This window comes from Bombus vosnesenskii, unplaced genomic scaffold (assembly GCF_011952255.1).
Source record: "Bombus vosnesenskii isolate JDL3184/JDL3185 unplaced genomic scaffold, Bvos_JDL3184-5_v1.1 scf7180000013265, whole genome shotgun sequence".
In the NCBI taxonomy this organism is placed as follows: domain Eukaryota; kingdom Metazoa; phylum Arthropoda; class Insecta; order Hymenoptera; family Apidae; genus Bombus; species Bombus vosnesenskii.
This window is the reverse complement of record NW_022882925.1, coordinates 7322999-7348087: the sequence shown is the minus strand read 5'-3', so window position 1 is coordinate 7348087 and position 25089 is coordinate 7322999. Positions and strand designations below refer to the sequence as shown.

At 37.7% G+C, this 25089-nt stretch overlaps 1 protein-coding gene across 2 annotated transcripts in view; it reads right to left on the bottom strand.

The window, feature by feature from the left end:
* Positions 1 to 25089, bottom strand: part of LOC117242966 — a 245041-nt gene that overhangs the window by 33520 nt on the left and 186432 nt on the right. For both annotated transcript variants that reach the window (XM_033510038.1, XM_033510039.1), the window contains one exon: positions 17742 to 17820. In XM_033510038.1, coding sequence (XP_033365929.1) covers positions 17742 to 17820 — 79 coding nt within the window. The remainder of the gene's footprint in view (positions 1 to 17741; positions 17821 to 25089) is intronic.

Below are 25089 nucleotides of genomic sequence, written 5' to 3'. Positions count from 1 at the left end.
TTTCTCGAAAACGGAGCTTCAGGCTAAATGTATATCAATACATTTAACACAATTCATATAATTAATACCAAATTTTTTTCTTACTGTTCACATAGAATCACCTTACATCGTTGTATAACTAACTTTTTTTTATATTTAACATATTGTAAAATTCCGCTCATCCATTCAGTTAATGTCTTGTTTGAAGCAATATCGTTCTTTCGTTCTGATATTTCACTGAACAGCTGAAACTCTCAGATTCCAAAATATAATACTTTAAAAGTCCTACTGCACCACGCGTTATCTTACTTTGAAAAAAGATAGAAACTTTTCACGAGATTCCTATAAAATTTCCCATCGACAAGCAACTTATTTCCGAAAGAAAACTTCTATATGAATAACCAACACATTCGAACGTTCCTTAAAAGGGCTCGACTGGTTCCAGTGACACATAAAACGTACCCAGAGGTCCTTTAACGGAGGCAACACAAGGAATCCGGCGGAATGTTGAACATAGGAACGCACAGTGAGGGGCCAGAGAGCGGTGACTGAATCAGAATGCGTGAATCGTCGGAGTCTGTTTTCTGGCTGAGTTCAGCGCGAACGTGATTTTCGAGCACTCAAGCGAAGTGGAGAATGGTGTCCACAGCACGTGCCTCTAGGCTAATCCAGCCATCGTCATTCGCGACTGACTCCATTTCGCTGTACGTACTTCTGCATGGCTTGGTATAGGGATGAGGCTACGAAAAAGAACCACTCATCGGTCTGTTCGGTGGTTTAACCGAGGAGACAGATCCTGGGAAGGTCAACTTTTCCCCTGATCATCCTGACGCGATTACTTTGCACGCTATCAGCTAGGTATTCCGTATCTATAGCTCGGAAAATTCGACTTCTACTCGCGTCTCGGTGATAATGCGAATTCCAGATTGACTACGGCTATGAAATATCGAGTAAGCAAGTGAAAATTAAGTAGACAACTGGTGGAATCTTTTTCTAACCTATTTAGAAAATTTAGGAAAGTTAGTGAATAATAAAACGTGGTAAAATTTCATTGACTTTGGATGATCGATGAATAGAAACAACGACGCCATACATTGTCTTTACGATCTTTAAACTTTGGAATTTTTTCGCTCTGTTTAAAATCAACTCTTTTCAAAAGCTTTTTAATCAAACCAACCCTCCTGGAACTTTCAGTTACCTTATTTATTATTAAAACGCCAAGGAGTTCCGAAAATTTTCAGCATTTTACAAGAATTAGAGCCAGAAAGTTTCACGAAGTAAAGAGATTCTTAAAGGTTCGGACAAATGAAAAGCCACTTTAAACTCGTTATATAGGGGTAATATGATAGGAAGAATATAATCACACTATTAAATACACCTGTAACGTAATTTCAACATTTTTTAAAACTACACTTATCAACTTATCTATTTCAATAGCAGATAAAAGGTGATAAAATTCGATATCTGAATTCACTTTCTTCTGGAACGTCGAAAGAACTTAAATCATAAATAATTTCGGAAAGAAAATGTATTCTGGGTTGATCACTTTTTAAGAACCTTCATTCTCTCACGCACGTTCTATCCTAGTCTTCGAAATTACGTTATAAGGGTTCCCCTACATTGAACTCATTCCGCAGGCGTGACTTTCGAGATGAGTCGACTGGGTAGAGGAAGGAATTCTTTTCAAGATCGCCTCCAAGAATTTCAATAAAAGCTCCGTAAAGGTGATAGTTCACCATCCAATACATTTTGATATCACTCGTTCAGAAAGTCAGATCGTTTGACCAAGTGCTACTCCCTTTCTAATCCACGACTCTTGCCTTGCTCCGAAAATTCAATCTTCTGAAAACCTGCCATTCTTCCTTTAAAAATTTTAGTCGTCAAAAATGAATAATATTTATCGTGGACAATTAACTACGAAAATAAAAGAGAAGCTTTGCTACATAAATTACGCACATAATAAACGTATTCAAATCATTGGGTGTTTGAAAGATTTATAATGAAACCATCAAAGTCTAATTCTGAACCCTCATGAATAATTCTATTACCGACAATACTTATGAATTTGGAAGAACGAAACTAGTTCGTTGTTAACTACATGTGATTAAAATTTGTACGAAAATTTCATGTGCGCATATCAATTAAATAACAATTCGTTTAAGAGAGATACGAAATTCTCAGGGCACTATGGCTTTTATCGATTCGATTGAGCCACGCTCGACCTGTTATCACACGTTAGCGATTTATCATTGGCAAATCGTTGCATTGATTAACTCTGACGTCAGCACTGGAAACACGTATTTACAATGCATTGGCCGTGACCGACGTGCTTCTATAATTCTCTGGCAAGTTTTCACCTCCCTCGGTGCCGTCGCGTCGCCCTGTATATGTACGTAACCATCACAATTATTGCAGAGTCGGTCATCAATCTGGTGTTTCCATATCGGAAACCCGTGGGTACATTCCAAGCGAATTTAGAGGAACTAACGCGTGACAGCCAATATTGACAATCGCCAGCGAGCAAACCAACTGTTTCCTGCAATTAAAATGAAACGCTGTTGCTATTCTAACGCTATCCCTTTTACGTTATTTAAGCTTCTCTTATTTCACTTTGCCTTCTACAAACGAGAAACTCATACACTGCTTTCGATATTGGTTTGTTCGGAAAGTTTGTAGCGAAACTGAGGAGAGACTTTCTTTACGATGAATCGGTTCTAGCTTCGTGATTGTTGTTTTGAAAATTTTACAATTCTTTCGGTGATAAATTCTTTCAATTAAATTTTTGCGATCTCTCAACGTATTTCAGATTTTTTTAAAAATAAATGATAATTAAACGATGCTATATCGAATGTTCTATTTTTATCGAATAAAATATCATCGTGTTCTCGATCGAGACTATTTATAATAAATCAGTGAACGACGCGACGCTTGATCATGCTATGATAATTAGAATGGCGGTCGTATCGATTTGAAGTCAGAATGTCGTGCATAATTGATCATTGAAAACGCTATGCATTCCGGGTAAAATAAATTGCGCCATTATCATGCGATCTCCAATTAAGGAAAGCTACTTTTAGCCAAATATATCACGTCGCGATAAGTCTTGCTTCTTTAGTCAATCTCCGGATTGTCTTGCATACATTTGCATTTAAAACGGTATTTCTTTCCTGTCGCAATTACCGGAAACAACGGCTGGCTCAATATGCAATCCTCGACGAATTGTTGGCCACAAACGATGGCTGAAGGATCGCTGCTGCTCTAAGAAAAACTTCTCGTCTCGATTGTAATAATAAATTGAAATTGCATTTTACAACTGGATTAATGCCAAAACAAGAGACAACTTTGTTTCCTGAAAAATTCAATAGGACGGTTGATAGAATTTATTGAAACACGCATAAAGTTACTGTTTACCAGGAGCAATTAAAATTCAAAATTGTGTAGCATTATCTAGCGATAAAATGGAATGGAATAATTTAATAATTTCATTCGTTTCATATTTTCTTCTCGTAAAGCCCAGCGCACGAAAACTACTCAACGAAATTGGATTACACTCCTGCTCATTTTAGCCAATTTTAACGCAAACCTTGTACACAGTGTACTACCACTTATCGTGATTCTCTTCGTACGTCATGCTTAATTTTAGCCGAGGGAACTAGAGGGACCAGGGATCGTAATATTTTTGGACCTAGATACCAAATGCAATCGATATCTACGACAAATATACTTATCCATATAAGAAATCCAGGGTACTATCTTTGTGCTGGATTATTTGATGATTTTGATTGTTTCCGGCAATTGATATGGTAGAATTGAAACAGTTATTTATTATGAATGTTTTCTTGCTCAATAACGATATATTGAATGTGACATGAATTTAAATACAACAATTCAAGAGAAAGATCCGGAATTTATTGAACAAGAAGATATCTCCCGACGCTTGAAGATTTTTATATTCCGATTAGCACCAGAAGAATAATTCCTAAAATTCTAAGAAATTTTCTAGCGCTGATTATATAACCAAGCTTCTCCATTAAAGTCCGGAAGCAGCGAATTCTGTAATACTTCATTAGCAAAATTTTCGATAGGTTAATGGAGCTTAAAGTGGCTCGAGTCCTCACACATGAGATATTGAAATTTCATTCACACATACACAGGTAGACACTTGGTTCAACGAACTTGGTTGAGGGGAGAAGCAAGCAGTAGCCGGCACTTGAGTTGGCTATTATTTCGAGCTACGGCATTTCACAAAAAGGGACGTGTATCGATCAAAGAAGGCAGGGGCGCACGAATCGGCCAAGACCCTCAATAATCGCGTAATTGAATGCTAACGATGCTGAAATGTTGGTAGAACTCGCCCGACTGATCTGCAAATATACTCATCGGCGTTTCACCACGGCCGGGGAGACGTTGTTTGTGCTCGTGCGGCCTGTGTACCGGGACCACAGAGGGTAGAGAGAACCGAGCACTCGCAGCCAGACGAAGCTTATCGAATACACGACGAACGAACAATCTTCGTTGTATATCCGATGGACAGGGTATACTTGAAATTAACCCTGGTGAACGAAGTGCGGCCGCGGGCAATTACGGGCCAGCCATGTCTGATAGGCTAATGGAGAAACCGAGGGGGTGTGAAGTAACTCACAGGGAAGCCAGCAGTGAATTAACGTTGGGGAGAACTCGAAACCGAACTGCTTTTTTACCTCTAGTTCTGTCGATGCAATATGAAAATTAATCGATCGATGATGTCGTAAGTCGACAATGAACAGGCAACTTAGAGGCTTAATTTATTATTTCTCATTGCGAAGAGCGTAATATTTTGATGTTTAATAGTACCAAAATAAAGTAAAGCAGCAGGATAAAGTAAAGTAAATTACGCGTCTGACTACGAATATATGAATATCCATCATCTTGCAATTTGTGTAACGTTAAATTAACAGTGTAACGCATATTGTAATGCAACAAATATTTTTCGTCATCGACGATACTTCATTCCATGCAGAATGAACATACAATTAAAGTTTATGCGAATGCGCAATTTGAAACAGGACGTTGAAGTGAATGTTCTGCTTTAATAACGCTAGCTTTACGTTTAAAAATAACACATTATAGAACAAAATTATTTCAATCACATATTTACCCTCTTTACCTAACTTATATATTGCTTAAATATTTTGTAATAGCTGTAGGAAAATTATACGTGGACTAATTAAAATTGGCTAAATATCGCGATTTATTGACCCTTTCCTGACAACAGCTGCAAAATAATATTTAATGACGCAATTATCACCGGCATTAAACGAGATACGAAAGGGACATTAAATTTATCGGAATATTAACTCTACAGATGTCACTAATCAATGTTGTTTAACACATAGTGGGGGGTTCCGAGTTATGCAGCGGTTTGTGGTAAGCCAAACGTTATCGAGCAACGCATTCAGATACGAATAGCGTAGAAGGAACACGCGCGCGTAATCACCAACATTAACGCAGCATTCGGCAATACACGATACAGCTACGTCACTAATAATGCATGCGTTTCCTAATAAATTACGTATTTACGTTTTACAACAGCCACAAATAATAAGCACCTAAATCAATGATGGAATTTGGTAATATAGAACATGGCAAACCCTTAATGAATTATATTTCGGACAGCTTCAAGTGTCAAATATCTAAATTTCTAATAGACAAAGTACTCGGTACTAGTCTAAGACTGTTAAGATGAAAAGTTTAAAGCAGTATTATTATGGTAACATTTCAGAGGGATGAAAATACAATTCCTTCTTATTTCCTAGTTCTTATTTTCAATTCTCCACATCTCGTAACTACTTTTGCAATACCATTTTTAAGCAATTTCGAAACAGGAGATCAATGCAAATATTCTTGTAAATAATATTTTTAAACAATTTAAATGTTATTAACAATTATTGTAAAAATAATATTTTAAATACTATTACTATATGTCATACTATATGTATTACGATATGTATACTATATGTAACACTATATGTAAATACTATTACTTATTATCGTAGAAGTACCATTTTTGAAGTACTATTTTTAAGCAATTTCGCTAAAAAGGTCGATCGTAGACTCAAAGGGGACGAAAGAAATTAGAATGGTAGAAAGGTAGGTAGGGCTTAAAGCAATACTATCGCAACATCTTGGAGGGGTGAAAATGCAAAGATCATTTCTCAAAGCGTTCCATTCACGTGGCGCGTAAACAACGCTATGTAACAGCTCTTGCTTCATCATCCCGAGTCTCGTTATTTATTCTAAAAAAAATGCAATACCACCCGGCGAGATATCAGTCGCGATAAAAGTTGCGGCCGCAAAACGATCTCCGTGACTGCCTTATCCGACGTCGTATGTAAATGCCGACGTGTTTTCTGCTGGATACACGTGCACGGGCCACACAAACGGCCGTATAGCAAAAGGAAAGTCGTGTTATCTCATGTAAATCTTCACGGTGCCACGATAAGCGTGAATTTCACCGCTTGCTTATTAATATTTATGTTCGGTGTTAAGGGCTGGAAGGCCTCTGTTAACTGTACAGGCAAATTCAAAAGTACAAGACCAACGAGAATTTATAGAAAAGCTTGTTTAAACGTTCGGTTCTCTCTACGAGAAAATTATTGCATCTAACAGTAATTTTGTAGTAATATGGAACATGTAGGTATAAGGTTGCTAACAGCAATTTATCAGGAATATCGTTTAATTATTTACAGAGAACGAAATTCACAGTAACATTGAAACATTTATATCGCTTTTCTTGTTTTAGTTAAAATAAATATATACCTGTCATTTGAATATTAATAGTCACATGAACATTAATGTTTCTAAAAATAGCTCTTTTATTATTACTATTAGAGCGTAAGCATTGAACGAAGATGAATATTTTCTCACAAGAATTAAAAATGAAGGATATAGTACGAAAATACTGGCGATGCTAAATCTCGATGCTAAATATGGGCTTTAATTAATATCAAGTAATCCAATGCAAGGACGTCAAATTTATAATCCTTGGAATAGCGAATAAAAACGTTCGTTATCGCGATGAAGTTGAAAATGTGAAAATATCATTAAACCACGGCATCCGGTATTTTTACGTGTGCATCTGCTTATTATGTAAATAATAATAACAATGCTATCCGTGGCTGTCGCAAATTGGTAACAAACGCGGTTTCCGCTTCAATTCGTGCTCAGAGGAAAGTGGACCAATTAGGCGAGTTTTGTCCCAGGAGAGAGAAACTAAGTTTCGAAATACCATTAGCTATATTAATGTGCTTCTCTGCCGTAGGTCATTTCAGGTCAGAAACGTTAAATGCCAACTCGAGTTCTATTCTTTTCTACTCATTAAAATCAGATATAACAACGGGATATCAGTCATTACGTGTAAGTCACCAACTATCTTCTGTTATCACAGTCTAGTTACTGTACTATATGCAACTAATAATTTCGTAATTATATCGTGGCATCACACAGTCCACAGAATTTACTTCGTAACAACATTAATTCCGAAATCGGACTTTCAATTAACTTCAGGCGTTTAGTTTGAAATCCTTCCAATGAGATTGTTATTCCAGGAAACGTCAGTTGCAAGCGTAAATATGCGCAATTTGTTTTCAGACATTTTTTTTTGTAAAATGTCTTTTCATTAAGATTGCTTTGGCGAACTGTGTTTATGTGAAATTAATTTTCCGAATAATTAAATTTCATCGAACACGTTCGCGATAACGACAGGCTTATTTGTTTATGAGAAACATGTTTTAAATATCGCGCGTTAACACGGAGTTCCTTTATACGAGAATTTTTGCGTTAATATCATTTTATAGAAAAATAATATTTTATCGTACTATGCGTTATAAAAATGATTAAGAACGTGTTACTGTAACGCGGTCTAAACAGAAATTATCATTAAATAAACTAGAATATGTCGTTTTTAAATTCTTACAATCATGCTAAGGGCTGGGCGTGATCTTCACAAGCAAGTAAATTACGTACTCTTTGTAACACGAAAAAGACAAAGATATAGATTACCTTGGAACGTATCAGTTTTCTCCTAAACGAAGCAGAAACGAGCCAATGATAATCTAGAATCTAGAACGTTGTTCCCTTTCATGAGCACTAGCGGTACGTAGATTTCCATCAAAGCAGGAATTCGTCGATGAATATTATTAAAAGAATCAGATATGGAATTTCATTAAAACTTGTCAAGGGAAAATATATAGCCGAGGTGGCCAGTCCTCGTTATTCAAGTTTCTCACTTGTTGCGTTCAAAACCGCCTGCAATTTCCGAAAGTAACGTTGTTTACAGAATGGTTCCTGCTTAAAAAAAAATACATAGCGTTGATATTTTCAAATAAATTTCCAAATAAAAAATACTCCGATATTTTTATTTGTTGAAAACATTGCACGATTGTTTTCAAATTTCACAGATTACGGAATGATGAAAAAGTAAAAAAAAATTATTTCTCTTCTCTATTAGAATGAGTAGCGACTTAAATGACTATTTGCTCAGCAATGTTTTACATTTTTTAATTTCTATTTAAAAAAACAAAAAACTGAAGATATCACGGAAAAGCAATTATAACAAAAGATTAACAAAAAGAATTAACTTTTTTTACACATTCACGTTCGAAGCGTACTGAAAATTTATAATCCCCATTTTTTCCCACAATGCACTGATCTATCAAGATAATTAAACTACCTAATTATTTTCGATATTTTTTAAATTTCCCCGCGTCTTTAATCCTCTTAAAAATCATATCCACAGAAATAACGCGATGACAGCGTTTTATGAGTGTTATCAAAGGATCCTCCGCAACCGATTTTATCAAATGTTGACGTTGAAAAATTTCGAACGAACCTCATTTCCCAATCATTAATTTCGAGTCAATGGTACAAAACGAAATCATCGGATTCGATTTTGTGGTTACCGATCGACGAGTATCGCCACTTCATCATGAAATATCAGCCAGGTATTGGAATGATTGCAACAGACCTGTCGATTCTGCCGGAAGTAGTCTTCATTCGTCACTCAACCGGTGAATCGATGTTCCATGCACGCGAACCAGACGTCCGAGTTGTCCCCTGATCGTTTATTCGACGAAATAGTTGAATGAACGTATCGTGGATTTGTACTGGTCATGAAATTCGGAATGATAATTGAAATATATATTAATAATAATTCACATTGTCAGATGTAGCAGAATTAGATTCATTCAATCACCCTAGACGAAAAGATTTATAGTCATAATTAAATATTCATTACATAGAAAGATTATTCTAGTAAATGCGCGAATATTCTAATAATTACATAATGTTTAAGTCTTGGTCTATCTTTAAATTTCTAAGAGAATTCTGAGATATCTAAATTCATTTCAAAACAATAATAAAATAGTTTTCGCTTTTTCCCCAGGTCGTCAATGCTGTTAATTGATATAATGTTAACTTCGTATTAACGATCCTTGAAATTTTAATTCCATAATCAATGGCATTATGTTGCATCATGAAACATCAAATATGTATATGCAAATTTACTATAATCAAATATCCTCGGACTGGCGCACAGCCCACCGCAAAACAATTGACGTTCTGATTTTAATTGATACTCAATTAATAACTAATTTGGTATCAATATGACGTAAATGAATAATTAAGCGAATTTAATACTGTGATACAATAGCGAAAGAAGAAAGGGTCTGCCCAAAATAAAATCTATCGGATCAAAGCGCATCGAATTAATTGTATTATTGAAATATCTAAATCTGGATGCAATGTGGTTTCAGTGAAACGAAACATTATTTTACGAAGTTTCGCGAAACTGAATTTTCATTGTTTCCTAAATTCATTTCAAACGTTTTATAAATTCTCGCGAAAGCAGCCTTTTGTGGCAGCTTCGATCCAAATTCTAATGCGATAAAGTTTGTAGCGGCACTCGACAACAAAACTTTCCAACGGTTTCGTTGGTACAAGTATCACCGAAGCGTAAGTGCCGACGGGCCTAATGAGCCATTGATATTGCTACGGTCCTTCTGCCGAATATTTGGAAGAAGGCATACGTCGCAACGGTCGCAGACGGCTAACGAACGCGTGCATAGTGCGGATATTGAAGTGCGAAAAAAAGAAACGAATCGGATCAAGAAAACAGTTGAGTTGTAACCGAGAAGTGAGAATCGTCATACATGCCTATATCCAAAATCACCTCAAGTTCAAATGAAATAACGTGTTATTTTGTACGATTTCACAAAACCAAATTGGATCGTCGAAGATGCAACTTACAAAATTCCTTAAAAAAGTCATCAGGATCTCGTCGAAACTAAAATGTTCGCAAACGAGATATACACGGAGTACCTTTCCTGTCCTCTCGAAACCGGTTCAAACTTGGCCGTCATCAAGCCTCCATTACGTTAACGAGACAGAGGCAATCGGAAACGAGTAAACAGCGCGTCTCCGCACTACATTTCCCTCCAATCTGATACTGACAAATTACTCCGAACTATCCAGGACAAACTTTCCCGCGACGTGACCGTATTACGTTCGTCGTCTCGAGTGAATCAAAATTCGTCGTTCGGCTAGAGAAAAATGCACGGACGAGGTGGGTCTATCGGCGGTGGTGTGACGCGAACCAACGCGATTTACCTTTCTCGCGTGATTCATCATCCGCGAATTAAAATTCCGGCGTCGTGCGAGTTTCTCTCGTCTCGGGACACTCGAAACGAGTGGTAAATTTTGAACGGCGCGGTAACCGAATGCTACGGAGGAGGACGAGGGCGAAGGCGAGGGCGAGGATGAGGGTGAGGGCGAGTCGACGTCGCTGGATGATGGTGCGTGCCGGTGACGTTAATTATGTTCCCCTGTTTGCAAGTATAATTTTTAAATGTCTCGCTGTTACTGTGGACACGCACGCGTATTAAAATATAGCTTAATATGCAAATTTATTTGGCCGTCTGCCGGACGACCATTTGCATCCTCGGTGGTGCCGCGCGACGAGAATAAAACGGACGATTACGATCGACCCGGAGCAGAGCTTTGATTCGACACGATTTACGAACGCAGACTGCTGGAACGACGACGGTGACGACGGCGGCGACAACAACGAAAACAGGGGAATTCGTGAGAGTTGGTGAAAACGGTGTGGATTGACGGCTACATTAAAGCGCGACAGCGGAAGAACGGGGAGAACATTGGGCGTCGACTGACGATATTAAGTGACGCCTTCGAGATATCGCGTTCGCCTCCCTGTTTGTACGTATATTTCCCCTTGTGCCGGGCTACTCTGACTTATTTATTCGTCTAACGGCACTACGGACTGGTTGGTTCCGTTGCCGTCACTTTTGTCACGCGTTGGGAATCTTGTTTCAGTCTCGTTCAATGACATTGTCGAAATTGATTTAAGGTTGCGTGGGCGAAGTGAAGAGATGCAAACAGAGGGCAGAGTGATTGGAGCTGTTTCTATCTGCGAGTTTTATCGTGCTGTTGGAGAGGCGTTTGATGCTTCCTTGAATACGACATTTCCAGGTTGAAATAATAAATCGATGAATGTATATTCAATGTGTGGAACATTGTTTGATATATACATACATTTCCCACTTATTGCTTTAATTCAACTATCTTTAAACTCTTCGATCCTTTCTTTAGAGCCTTGTATAATTAAAACAACTTCTTAGAATTTAAAGATTGTGGAACGGATCGATGTTCTCGTTTCTTGTATATACCTCCCTCGAATACAATCTAATAACCACGAATTCGAATGAAAAACGATCGGTAAATTATGGAAGAGCTCGACGAACGTAATAAAATAAAGAACTGTCCCATTTCAAACTTCGTCAAAGAAGATCTAAGAACCAGGTTCCTTTCAGGAAGGTTCATCGACATCTAGCAATCCCAGACGCAAGTGCTTGCACTGCGAATTTCACTATCGTGATCGTCCTCGGATATTCTTCATCCAACCATATTATTTCCTCGAATCAGTAAACGAATGCTCCCGCGGACAAAACAAAAAGAAGAAATGAAAAAGACGAAGAGAACGAAAGGACGTCGACGACTACGACGACGACGACGATGACGAAGAAGAAGAAGAAGAAAAAGATGGAGGAAAAGAACTGGCAGAAGAAGAGAGCATCGGGCAAGAATCTTTCCGGGCAACGTACTTCACGAACAATTTCTTTCAACGCGAAACGCCAGCCAGCAGCAGCAGTACGCGCATTTACTTCGAAACTCTCGAAGTCTGGGCATTGTTCACCGTGGAAACTATTATAGTCACTTTTGCGGAGGCTTTTCGCGCTCGTCATTCGTTGCTGGATGACGGAAAATTACGTCGCCGAGGAGTCATCAAAAAAGTGGCGACCGTTCAACGACCACCAGAGGAAAAAAAGTCCTGCTCTGTCTCTCTCAATGGACACGCGAAAATCGTCGCGAAACTGCCTTTTTGCCGGCGCGAATCTTCTGGAAGAGTAGAAAAAAGAAGAGGCGCGAGAAAAGAGGGTAAAATAGGGTGGAAGAAGGAGGGAGAGAGGAGGAAAAAAAAGAAGAAGGAAGAACGAGATTGTAAGCGGTGGAAAACGGAAGAAAAAGCCCGAGAATAGACTTCATTCGCGAAAAGGGCTATCGACGTTTTCCCACGACACTATCTGTTGCAGACATCTCACGGATAATGCATCAGCCGGTGCGAAATATGTTTTCCAGCTTTGTCTCCTTCTCTTCCCCTTTCGCTCTTTTTCTTCCTTTCTCTCTCGCTCTTTCTCCCTTGTCACGGCCTCTTTTTACGTTCACGGAAACTGTCAGACCATCCGCGGTATCCCGCGGTGTACAACTATGCAGTTACCTGTGCCTTGACGTTTTCAGATTGGTCTCAACAGAACGTCTGCGGAGATGGAATTTTGGTTGAGTTACGAGGTTGTAAAAAGGGTGGTTTTCTTTTTTAGAGGAAGTTTGAGAACGTAATTCGATTGGCCAAAAGTGAACGATCGTTTAAACTCTGATTTCTATTTTCTTTTTCGTCAAAATGACGAAGATGACAGTGCTCACAAAAAGTTGTATTATTCGATCGCCTTTTTTTCATTTTGTTTGATAAATTAAGGGTACTCGTATAACTTTGGTTTTCGTCTAATTTGTCGAGCTAATATTACTAAAATTATATTAGCGCTTGTAGTTTATTAATTTGTCTGTTATACATAATTTTTTGATTATTTGCAGCAGTCTGCCGCTCCGGATGATTGCCAATTACCAGAAAAGGAATAGAAAGTTACCCCTGAGAAACTCGCTTCGAGAGGGAAGATTAAAACGAACTTGTTAAAAGTCTAGTTAAGTTTGTACGTGTCTAATTACTTATTCCTACATTAACAGTACGCTCTTCGTTTAAAATTCTCGACCAGTTCGTGAAATCATATTAATTCGGTTATCCTGTGTGCGAGTAAAAAATTTCTTTTCTCCTTTGACCGAAACCAACCACTGTAATTTATATCAAGGAATGTACAACATGAAAATCAAAACAAGAAAGGCAGGCACGAAACAAATGCTATAGCATATCCCATCTTCAATTTTTTAATACGTACGTTCTGAATTACGTTACATAATATATGTAACATGGAAGTAGCGTAAGTAGGTAAATATGTGCATAACATCAAGATCCTAACTATATTCTATCCGTAGCAACATTTTAGTGAATGTACAATGTTTAGAACGTTAAGGATTAAATACATAATTCATACTGAATATTACCCTGAAACGTATGTACATTGGAGATCTCCAAAATTAATTGATTAATTGTACACGAAAAGCAAGAAGCGTTAGAATATCGTATAATCTTAACTAACGATGTTTTTCGTTTAAGTTTTGAGTCTCTCATCCCTCGTAAAATTTTCAGCCTTGCATATCATGATAGACACAATGGCTAGGACGGTGATTTTACTGTCTCGCGGCCAGCAGCTGTGTTAGCCAGACAACAACTTCGCCCTGCTCCAAGATGCCTCGACGGTAAATGACGTGACGTTATAAAGCCGACAATTCCGTGAAAACGTCTGACGGACAATGGGTACGTACGGCTGATGAAGAGGACAGCTGCTGCGTGTACAAGCAATTATTTTCATCGGTAGAAGGGCAGACGCGTGAACGAGATCGCCTCTGCGCCCGCCATTATTGTTTTTTCTAAGGGAAATTTATTCATTATCACCCCTTTTCTCTTTGCATGAAATTTGAATTTTAAATTGGACCAAAAAGATTGGAAATTAAATAATTATGCAACTCCTATTTTTTGGTGAATTGTATTTTTACACGTACGAAATGTAATAATTTATATAAATATAATAATGTTATGCGATAGCGACAAATACCAGAGAAATAAATGAAAATAGAAATTGCATTTCTACAATCCTAAATGCATTAGGATTGTAGAAACACGAATTAGAAATAGAAGCTGATGCAGGTGTGTAACGTAGCAAGAAAAATTTGTTCGAAAATTTAATAGAACGCCCTATATGAGAAAAGGGACGGTCAGACTAGCAGATTTTTAAATTCTGACAGTATCCAAATATCATGTCCGCGAAATGAGCAACACTCAAATGGTAAGAGTACCAGCTTCAAAAATTTTCCCCATTGGAAACTTTACTGAAATTCAACAACGTGGAACATGGATTTTTTAAAATAATTCAAAACCATTTTCAAGTGGATTTCAATTCAGATAGGATTTCGTTGAAACATTTTACTCACGTTTAAACGTTTTCACACACCGAAAATAGCGAAAGCGACCATTGTCAATAATATTACGCGCATTTTTTTACACATTAATGAAACTCACATTCGAAATTCACATTTAAAACACACAGTATTTATTAATAATATTTGGACAATAAACCATATTAACGGGGAGAATATCATATTCCAAGATTGTATACGATTTTACATAATATATGTATGAAATGTCTCGCTTTGTTTCTGAAATTATTGAAAAATCGATAGCACGCTACCATATGCACCTCTCCATCGTCATTTCTTATGTATTGTAGAATATACGAATTTTAATATTGCACGATATGCTCCTGCAAATGTCACGTTTTGTAGCTAGAAAGTTCTGAATTTGTATTAATAATATGTTATATAGCTGCACATTCCCTACGGAACATTCGATGTGAAAAATAATTTGATAACTTGTAATATAATCTTTGACAAAAAAATTAAACGTTAAAATTGCACGTAGTAGTCAATTTATCTTAATAAGCAAACGTAATAATTCACGAAGTACCTACTAGAAATATTTTTCGATGCAATAACCGCGAATAAGAACTACAAAAAGAAACAAAAAGAAAAAGAAGAAGAAAGGAAATTTCAAATCGGAATTTACGCCAATTAAAGACACTGCATACTAAATCTTATTGAATATTTCCAAACAGGCCAATTCTGCGTTTGTCTATTGGCTTGAAAGAGTAGCGGACAACATGGGGGCGTATTTCAATGGAGCCACGCTATATTTTTCAAATGACGGGACGAAAATTTTTCGAAGCGACCGTTTCGGCCATCGTGGAAAAATGATCGTCGTTATTCCTTTCAATTTGCTGCGAAGCTAAAAAATAGCGACAACGAGGCAGCAGTCAGACTCAGTAGTCGCACAATCCCGCATTTTGCCGCATGTTTCGGCAAATTTTAAATGTCACGCGAGAACCGCCGGAAAATTCATTCCGTACGCGAGAAATATTGCAGCGAAAAACGGGTGGATCGTTAAATTTTAACAATCACGGTTTACTGCCGTTTTATATTAGCGACTATCGCGCAAGCCGAGGACAGAGACCGTGTTTCGTGCAACCAACCAAACACGCTCTATGTCCCTCCAAAGTTTAGGGTCTAAACAATCGGTGTCCCTCGGTCCACTTTGCTTGCGGACCTTAACCAGTTACCAGAGTTGACTGGCTCGTTTTCTTCGGCCGGCAGATCGTGAAACCAGATGACGCGATACGAGATGTCACGGTTTCCCTACAGAAACCTGCGGAATTCTGCCTTCCCCAGGGACATTGTCCTTAAAGCAACGAACAACCTGTTTTATCTGGTCTCATTGGTGGAAAAGCGTTATCAAAGTAATATTTGCAGATTCCGAGAAAGTAATTCAATATCAGAGAATTATAGTGGCATATTAAAACGAACAATGAAAGCGGTAATAAAATTTCCAACGATAAAGAATTTTTTGATTCTTCGTGTTAATTCGGTCGTGCTATCTTTCACTTCAAATTAGTCCGCCCCATTAACCATAAATATATCTTTTTAATAAAATATTCCATCAGCGCCATTGATCAACGCTCTTACGTGACCCTCCCCCCAAAAAAGGTATAAAACTTCCAATCTCTAATCTTTTATTCCTAAAAGGTGGTAAGTCATGTCATAGTTGCTGCTAAAATATTCACGCTAACATCTCTTTGTTATGTACACTTTTATATTTCACTTTACCGATATAGCTAAAATTCTAGTAAAAATTTAATAAACCGAAGTATATACCTTTCTATATCACTTCCTTTTCACTCACCGTTTGGATATCGAACACGTTTTATCGAGGAATCGAATAATAACAATGTACATACGTTATTTCCCTTCTAGGAAATACGACCGTGGTTCCCTCTATCATCCATCCTTCTCTGTCCTTTCCTCGAACTTCGTTTGAGAGAACCTCCCAAACGTTCGGCGAATTTTGCGAAAATCCATCTGTCGATATACAATCGAAATTCCGTCAGAAAACGCGATGGAGAAATAAACAAGTCTAGGAACAAAGCGATTCTAATATATCCAACGTTTTTCCGGCAAAAAGCGTCAGCTTAATCAGTCTAAACGCTAAACAATCGCGAGTGCAGGCGGATTAGCCGGCGATTATCGTTGTTTCATTTCCGGGTGACGCGTTTCTCGTCGAGCTGAGAGGTTCTCGCAATTTCATGGTCACGTACGTCGCGTAAAACACTGTTTCAGCACGTCGTCAAGCGAGAAGCATGGCGCGAAGAGCAGGCCAGTTAGATCGAGTTTAGCATTTGTTTGACGCTGTTCTTAAGGCGATCTCACGGTTCGAGCCAGCGACGGCGACGGGATCAAGTGGTCGCCCTTCGAATGAAATGCGACTTCTCCGTTTACGTGGAAGATTTATGCGCGACCTGCGACCAACTTCCTCGTCCGTGATGCGATCTGCAGGCTTAGGCTAGCTGCCAAGTCTCGCGCGACATTACAGATTTTTGGAACAGACCGAAGAAGAACGCCATTTTTCATCCGACAGACCGACACAATCGACACTCTCTAACCCAATTTTCCACTAGAATCTACGAATTTCCTCGTGTGATAACTTCTTACTTATTATTCGTGTTTTCTTTGCACTCCTACAGTGTGTATGTCTTTATTACACACGTTCACGCAAAACCTGATCTTCAAATTTGGATAAGAAGGACTTTAATGTGATTCTACCTTTTTTCTCCGTAAAGATTATAACCGGTTCTTTTACTAGTTTTTGATAATGTTACTTGTCATTATCAAATACCAGCAACAGAGATATGTAAACTGGATCTTGTTACGTTTCATATCAATACCGTGTATATTAGCTTACACTGTTTCGAAAATTGAATTTTAATACGCTGGCTATCATGGTAGTTCCATCGATGGACGGAATTAATTTGAATAAACAGCATGTTCGATAGAATATTCGATATCTTTAACGTTACAGAGATAATTCGAAATATTTCTTAGATTTACAGTAAACGTGTTAATAATACGTAGCTAGAGAAAGTATGTTCACATACCAATCGTTGCCAGTTTTGGTTACATTCTGTCGTTTGCGTCCGGTTTGATGGGGTTTTGGTTCGGCCACCATGTTGACATCTGAAACAAAAATGATAAAAATACATTATAGCATTGTGCAATAATATATTAAATATTTTCGCGGAGAAAAGAGAGTCAAATATTCAAATATTTGCTTAAAACGTGTATATAGGATTTATAATTTCATAAATCTTAATTCAGCTTTATTTAAGCTTCAAGTTTAATGTATTAACAATAATCAGAATTCATTTAAAACAGTGTCCTAAATACCGTGTGCAGCACGGTCGTTTATCGTAAAAAGAGAAGCAATTGTCGCGCAGTAACAGCAGAATCGCGATAGAAATCTGTCTCCTGGCTTAATAGCCAGCTTAAATTAATAAAGCGGACGGCTGCAAAGGGGCTTAACGTGTCCGCAAACAGTTATTAATTTCGTCCCTTTGCGGTGCGTTTCTGTATCGTACTAGATACCACTAAGGTGGATAATGGATGCTCGTTCGAGTGATCAGAACAGTTGAGCCGTTGTGTCAGCGAATTATCCATTCTTCCTGTCTTTGCCCGGAAAAAAATGAGGAAAGACTATTCTCTGCGTTGTACTGAATAGGCTTCGCGGATTTCGTTCTTGGACACGTTTCCCATTGCGTTCGATATGGAACTGGAAGCAGCTTATGCGAATTACTTCTGAACGAACCGATGATTCATGAAATTATCGAGGATATCTAAAGATCTATCTTAATCCACCTTAAACCTAACATCGTCCGGTCAATATATCGATCGTTGGCTTAATTATAATCCACACGAGGCGTGCTTCGATTGGAAAATATTTTAAGTTTATCAGAACAACTTTTCAGAGGTTGTTTTACTCTTTTCAAGTATGCAGTTAACTCGAGATTGAATAAAAATAAGAAGTTCCGCGATCATGTGATATGATTAAATGTACATGCTTGTATAATGTCTTCAGTTAACTACTATATTTTCTTTGATTAAAAATACATTCGCGGTATTGTGTAAGCAATTTTGATCGCGGATTCTTGAACATTAACCACATTTTCTGACTACCTCTCTATTATCGAAAATAATGATTTCCTGCTGACAAAGAGCACAAACATAATCTTAGACAGGGTACCAAGCCAGCTGACTCCAGTGGGTGTGTAGTCAGTGCGAAACACGACACAGACCCATCCTTTGTGTAACCTAACCAAACACGTCGTACAGATAGAACCACGAGGGTGTACACATAATCTACCACAGCTAAAAGTCAGCTCGATTATGATGGCTACTTGTACATATAACGGGGAAATTGTTCGCACGCCAGTCAACCTAAATGATTTGTTCACTTTTATGACATTTTGAAACAAAACGACACGTTGACTACAAATGTATCACAAAAATATACCGATGATAATGTATGTGGCTTAGGTGGAGAGTCTAAAAAGGACGAGCTTATCACTTATTTTGCGTCTATTTACATTACGACAATCCGAAACCATCTTTGCAAAGTAGTAGAAATTGAACTGTTGGATCGAGTTGATTGTTGCGTCGTTGAAGAGAATTCAGTTTGCTCGTTGAAGGCAAAACTAAATATTTCGGAACGGAAGATGTATGACTTATAATTAGGCTATTTTCATGTTTATGGTAAAAATATCTAATCTCTGTGATACGTAATGTTATGGTTAACAATTTTCTTAAATCTCGAGAGGAAAAGTAATTGGATTTTCAACGTATAGAAAAAAATGGCACGAGCTAATACTAACATTTGAAGGAATGAATTTTTCAAGAGAATTGTTCATAGTCTCCTAATTATAGTTACGGAGTAGTATTCACAGACGTTCCAACTATGGAATATTAATGTTTGAATAATTTCTGTTTTCTGCGTGGTCGTAAACTAATCTCTATGGTAGCATGTATTTACTTGTGCCGTTGTTTACCGAGTGCATACAACGCCCGAACGTTGCAAATGCAATACACAAATGTGTATTAAATCAGAATATTCGTTAGCAGTTGATGTGGAATTAATGTAAATGAACAAGTTAATATTAGTTGACACACGTTCTACGTAAAATAACGCAATAAACGTATGTATTAATATACTACCTACTGTAAAGGTATTACCTACACTAATTAGACGCGAATGAACTACACGACAACATTTACTTTAACAATACCTAAACTATTTCCTGTCTTTATCTTAACATTAATTTCAACCAATACATTATTACAAATCCCCATCGATTTCGACTTTAGACATATCCAGACACTTTGATGGATTCGATTAATTAACAATTCGCGCATGGTAGTGAAATACACATTTTTCTAAAAAAATAATTCGACTAAAAAGAAAAGGTAAGTTTCGATCAATTCTACGACTAGTTGAATTTCTTTCAGTAACGTTCGTACGGGCGCGTAAACCTTGGCTCTCAACGCGTATCGAGCTCGAAGAAATTAGAATTGGCTAACGTTAAAACAACCAGACAGCCTGATAAGAATTATCTCAGCGACGTTCTCAGAGTTACCTAAAACAGACCGGCGTCGGCGACCGAGAAAGGCGCTTAACTTCCGCGAATGTTTCACTAAACGAGCTGCCATAATCTTGGTTAAATATCCAGCCTGTATCCTATTTCCTTCTCCACGTCGTTCCCGAATGCCAGATTTTGCTTCCAGTTGACTTTTCGAACTGTGCAATCTGCGATATGCATAAAAATGCCATTCAGCCGCCAGGTTCCAACTCTGCCCGTATAAATGACCGTTTCATCGAATGAAATTATTTCGACTAGTCCTCTCTATCTCTGGAACTGTCGCGGAATATAAATGTGACGAATAATATAAATCTGTTGAACTTTGCTCTGGAACCGATACGCTATTCGCAGAAATAGAGAATATTTCAAAAAGAAATCAAACGTTTCCATACTAACAATAACGTGTGTATATTTGAACTTGCGTGATTTTAGGTTGTAGAACCTGCTCAAAATTATAGAGCGTTCATTGACTCTGAGGAATATGAGAATTTGTTTTTAAACATGGGTTCCGATGCAACTTTTATCTCAAATGTCCTCCAATCACCTAATCAATACAATACCGTACGAATTATCAGTAATTCATAACGATACATAGATGTAAAATTTTCAATATTTAAACGTTAAAATACAAAAAGATTCACATAATTGATGCAGAGAAATATTTATTTATTTAATCGTAAAGTGTAAATCGCAATTTTCAAAATATAGAATAATATTACAATCTTTCATCTTTTCTTGATTAAATCAGTCTGGATTACTGCTTCAAAAATATTTTCTATGCCGTCTTATTCCAAAGTATCCGAATGAAGGAAAAATATCGTAAAAAGAATTAACGAACATTCGAACGATTTTTCCAAAAGAAATAAACAGCCGCCAGTGTATCAGTTTTACAACAAATACGGATTACAGACTATCACGAAGAGTTCCGAGAAATCAACACGTGTATTGTTGGTCGCGTACGCGCGTTATCCGCTTCTCAGTCATTTCCATCGTCGTCGTCGTCGTCGTCGTCGTTGTCGTCGAAACACGGTAAAGTTTGCTCGATGGTGAATCGTGCTTGCGATGGAAACCGAGAGGCTACAAACGCCTGGGTGCGGAGGCGGAAGTCGAGTATCGATGTCATCTGCAAGCACGGTTGAAGGGTGATGCCGGCTCCTATATCGCGTTGCGAATTGTTCTTCGAACTAACCGCGGCAGCTGCATCTGTAACCGGCAGCCACGGTAATGGAATATGACAACGCGAGCTGCATAATGATCAGCCGCTTCCCTGCCTCCGAACTTTCTAATAAAACGACCATTGTCGCTGACGTTTGCCCCGTTACGAAGCTGCATGGCCATGAAACGACAACAATCCAGTCAGGGGGAACCACGACAACGAGTGACCGTGGCTCGTCGATGCGTAACTGTTATGTCTTCCTTCGATCAGCCACCCTGTTTTATCCGTCACTTTGACCAATTAAGATTTACGCGCAGTATAATGTAGCTACTCCTATCAGACAAAAGGAGGACGCTTAAAAAGATCCTTTGTATTCCTTCGGGCATCTAAAATTCTAATAAGGCGTCATTCTATGATTTTTAAGGTATGAAAGTAAAACCATTTATTGCAATTGTGATGGAAAAGTCATAAAAAATGCAGACCAAGTCGACGGTTATCAATTAACAATTTGAGCGATATGTTTTTACATACTATAGAAATACTGACTTTCCTTTGCAAAACAGCGCTTGAGTTTTCGCATTTAATACATTCATTTGGAAGTTATGATCATTCAAAATGAGAAAGTTCCAATTCCCCTTTCGGGGCTTCGCCAACTTTTCATCAATTTTTTCTAACTTTCCTATCATATTTGTCATAAATTTTAACTGACGATACGTTCGTTCTTATAGGATAACGCCTTATTAGGATTTTCGGCGTCCGAAGATACGAATTTGGCACTTTTGGTCATCTTTCTTTACCTATATTGATGCTTTCTACACAAGGGTATTACAGGTTTCTTCCGCAAAAAGATGGTAGCATACTCTACGAGTAAAAATAAGACTTCATTCATAATCCACGTTGTATCTGGGCTTATTATCTATTCTATATGTTTGGGGAAAATTTCATAGCGAAAGCTGATGCATAATACGTGCTCGTTCTATGGCCAGACAGACAGGCAAAGCTCGAGAGGTTTTGGATCGAATGAAGAGAGAGAAATTTGTAGCAGATATAACTAGCGAGTTTGCCGTCTGAGCGACGGGATATAATGCGATACGGTGTTGGTAAGTTGTCTCGCGGTGTTAATACGTTAATTAGAATTTCGCTAATTAATACTTCCAGAAAGCGATTCAAAGCGGCGCGCCTGACTCGCGCGCCATGTTCTAACCACCGGCAATAAATGCGTGCTACGATGTAATTGGGGGATTGAGATACGATTCACAGTAAGCATTAAAGAGTCTATATTCCGGTTCAAACTGTATCATCGAGGGTGATAATATTATCAATGTGATCGGATTGTTTTCCAGAAAACGCTTTTAACGATTCGTTCAGAAAGTTTGTTCAAGATATTGTTTCTTCTCATAAAGTTTCGGAATTAACGTTCTCGCGTTTTTCATAAATTGTCTTACAGATGAAAAGCTACTAGTGTATAATCAGCTGATTTGTATTTTATAAAATTTATGTTTCAGAATTTCAGTTGTTTGTATTTTGTAACGACTCGAAAAATTTCCCTAACATTGTTAGTTCAATTGTAGAAGGGGAGCAATTTTTATTTAATAAGCAAACAGCATGGTCATTAACGTACGAGATCGTTTCCTGCTCATTTTGAAAAATATCATTCCTGGTGTTTTACGCCGCTTCCCATTACCACTTGACGATTCTTCAGCTATTCAATGGCCGCGATAAAACGAACGAGTGTAATGTAACAAATCGCAACGTTCGTCATGCTGTCCGCTACGTGACGAGAATGAGAATTCGAGGTGAAAATAACTGACAGTTCTCTGACCGATAAATGGCTGGATAAAATTGCACCGCAAATTGCCGAGTTGTTTCGAGTAGATAATCCGGTAATTGGAATGTTGCCAATTAATGCAGCTTCGCAGACGAGAGTAAAATGATGATTCATGCGACGCGTAGCGGATGTGACAAGTCAACTTTTCCAGATAAGAGTAATCCAGGTGCGTGAATTTCACGGGAAAACCGTGATTTCACGCTCGAAATTGACTTTAGGAATAATTTTTTCCCTATTAACATAGAGTGTATTATGGAACGAATATCAATGGAGAGTATTGAGGAACAAAACGCATAAATTTTTATAAAAAAGTTTCCAAGTTTGAAATTAGAAATTTGTATGCATTTCATAAAGAACGGGTCGAATCACTTTATGAATAATGCGCTTCTGTCACGAAAATGAAAGTCATCTTTCTACGTAGCCGAATATGCATAAGTGAAATCGTATATAACACACTGAAAGTTCGATTCGCGAATAAAATAGTGAAATATATTCTACTTTATTTTCGATTACTCGAAGCATTAAAGTTTTCAACAACTAGTCAAAGCATTGAACGCATCACAGTTCGGGAAGAAGGAATAAACTCGAAGAGGCGCCAGACCAATTAGCAGTTCACATTCTATTAGATGGGCGATCGTTTCGTGAAATACGACCTTCGTTGTTAAGCTTCGGTAAAATTAGAAATCATTCTTCCAGACAGGCTAACGATGAAGCGTGTGCATTATGCGACAGACGTTAAGGCATGGCGTGAAAAGAAGATGGTAAAGTTGAAAAACGTATGCAAGTTGCGACTGCAAGATTTAACGAGGAAACTGATGCAACTTCTATTAGACCGTAGACTGGTGATGTGCATATGTTTCATGAAGGTTGGTGAAAATTGAGCTTTGTCCCAACCCTAGTTACATGGTAATTCAGTTTCTTCCATGGTACATTTCAAAAATATGCGAAGAATTCTAATATACATGAAAGAGGGATGCAAACTTTCGCTATAAGTATTCTTTGCTCCTGCTTGAGGTGGTTGTATTCTTTAGAACTTTCAGCTTGACTAGCGAGAGTTTTCAAAAGACATCTTTGTTTGATTGGAAAACTTTGATAATCGAGATGCGATGAAAAATGTATAAATTTAATTATTGGAGAGAAAATTCGAGCAAGGAAAATAATATATTCTAGTAGAAAGCAACCTTCAGAGATTACAATTTTTACAGTACAAAATCTACGAAATAAATGGATCGATATTCAATAGAAACTATTTTAATGAGATTTCCTGTTTTATCCATTTAGTTACGAATTATTTATTTCGAATAAAGGGAAAGATGTTCGTGTCTTAAAATATCAAATGACCTGTTGCTTTTACATTTCCTGATATTTCTCGAGGAGTCTACGCGTGAATGCAAACAATACCAGTAAACGACAGATAATCGTCACGTTTTCATAAAGACAAACGGACTGAGTTATAAGCTGCTTATGTTCATTACAGGCAGAAAGGCCAGGAAGAAAAATGAAAGTGAAGTGGAGGAAGCCATTAATGTTTGCTCTGCTTTGAGGATAGCAAGTGTCACGAGAGTGTGGCGCAATTTAAGCAATTAAGGGGAAAAATCGTGCTTGTTCTTCTTTAAAGTAATATCAATCAATACTGGTCTGAATAAACAGATTGCCAATCTTTTATCGTTATTAAATAAATAATTATTTTACAACGGGAGTTCTTCGTTCCACTGTTACACAGATTCCTACATGAAATTATTATCTGACAAACGGCACGAGGAATTTACGTTATACATTGATAAATAACATTTTCCTATAACGTCAAAAGCGTGAGGTAATTGATAATAATC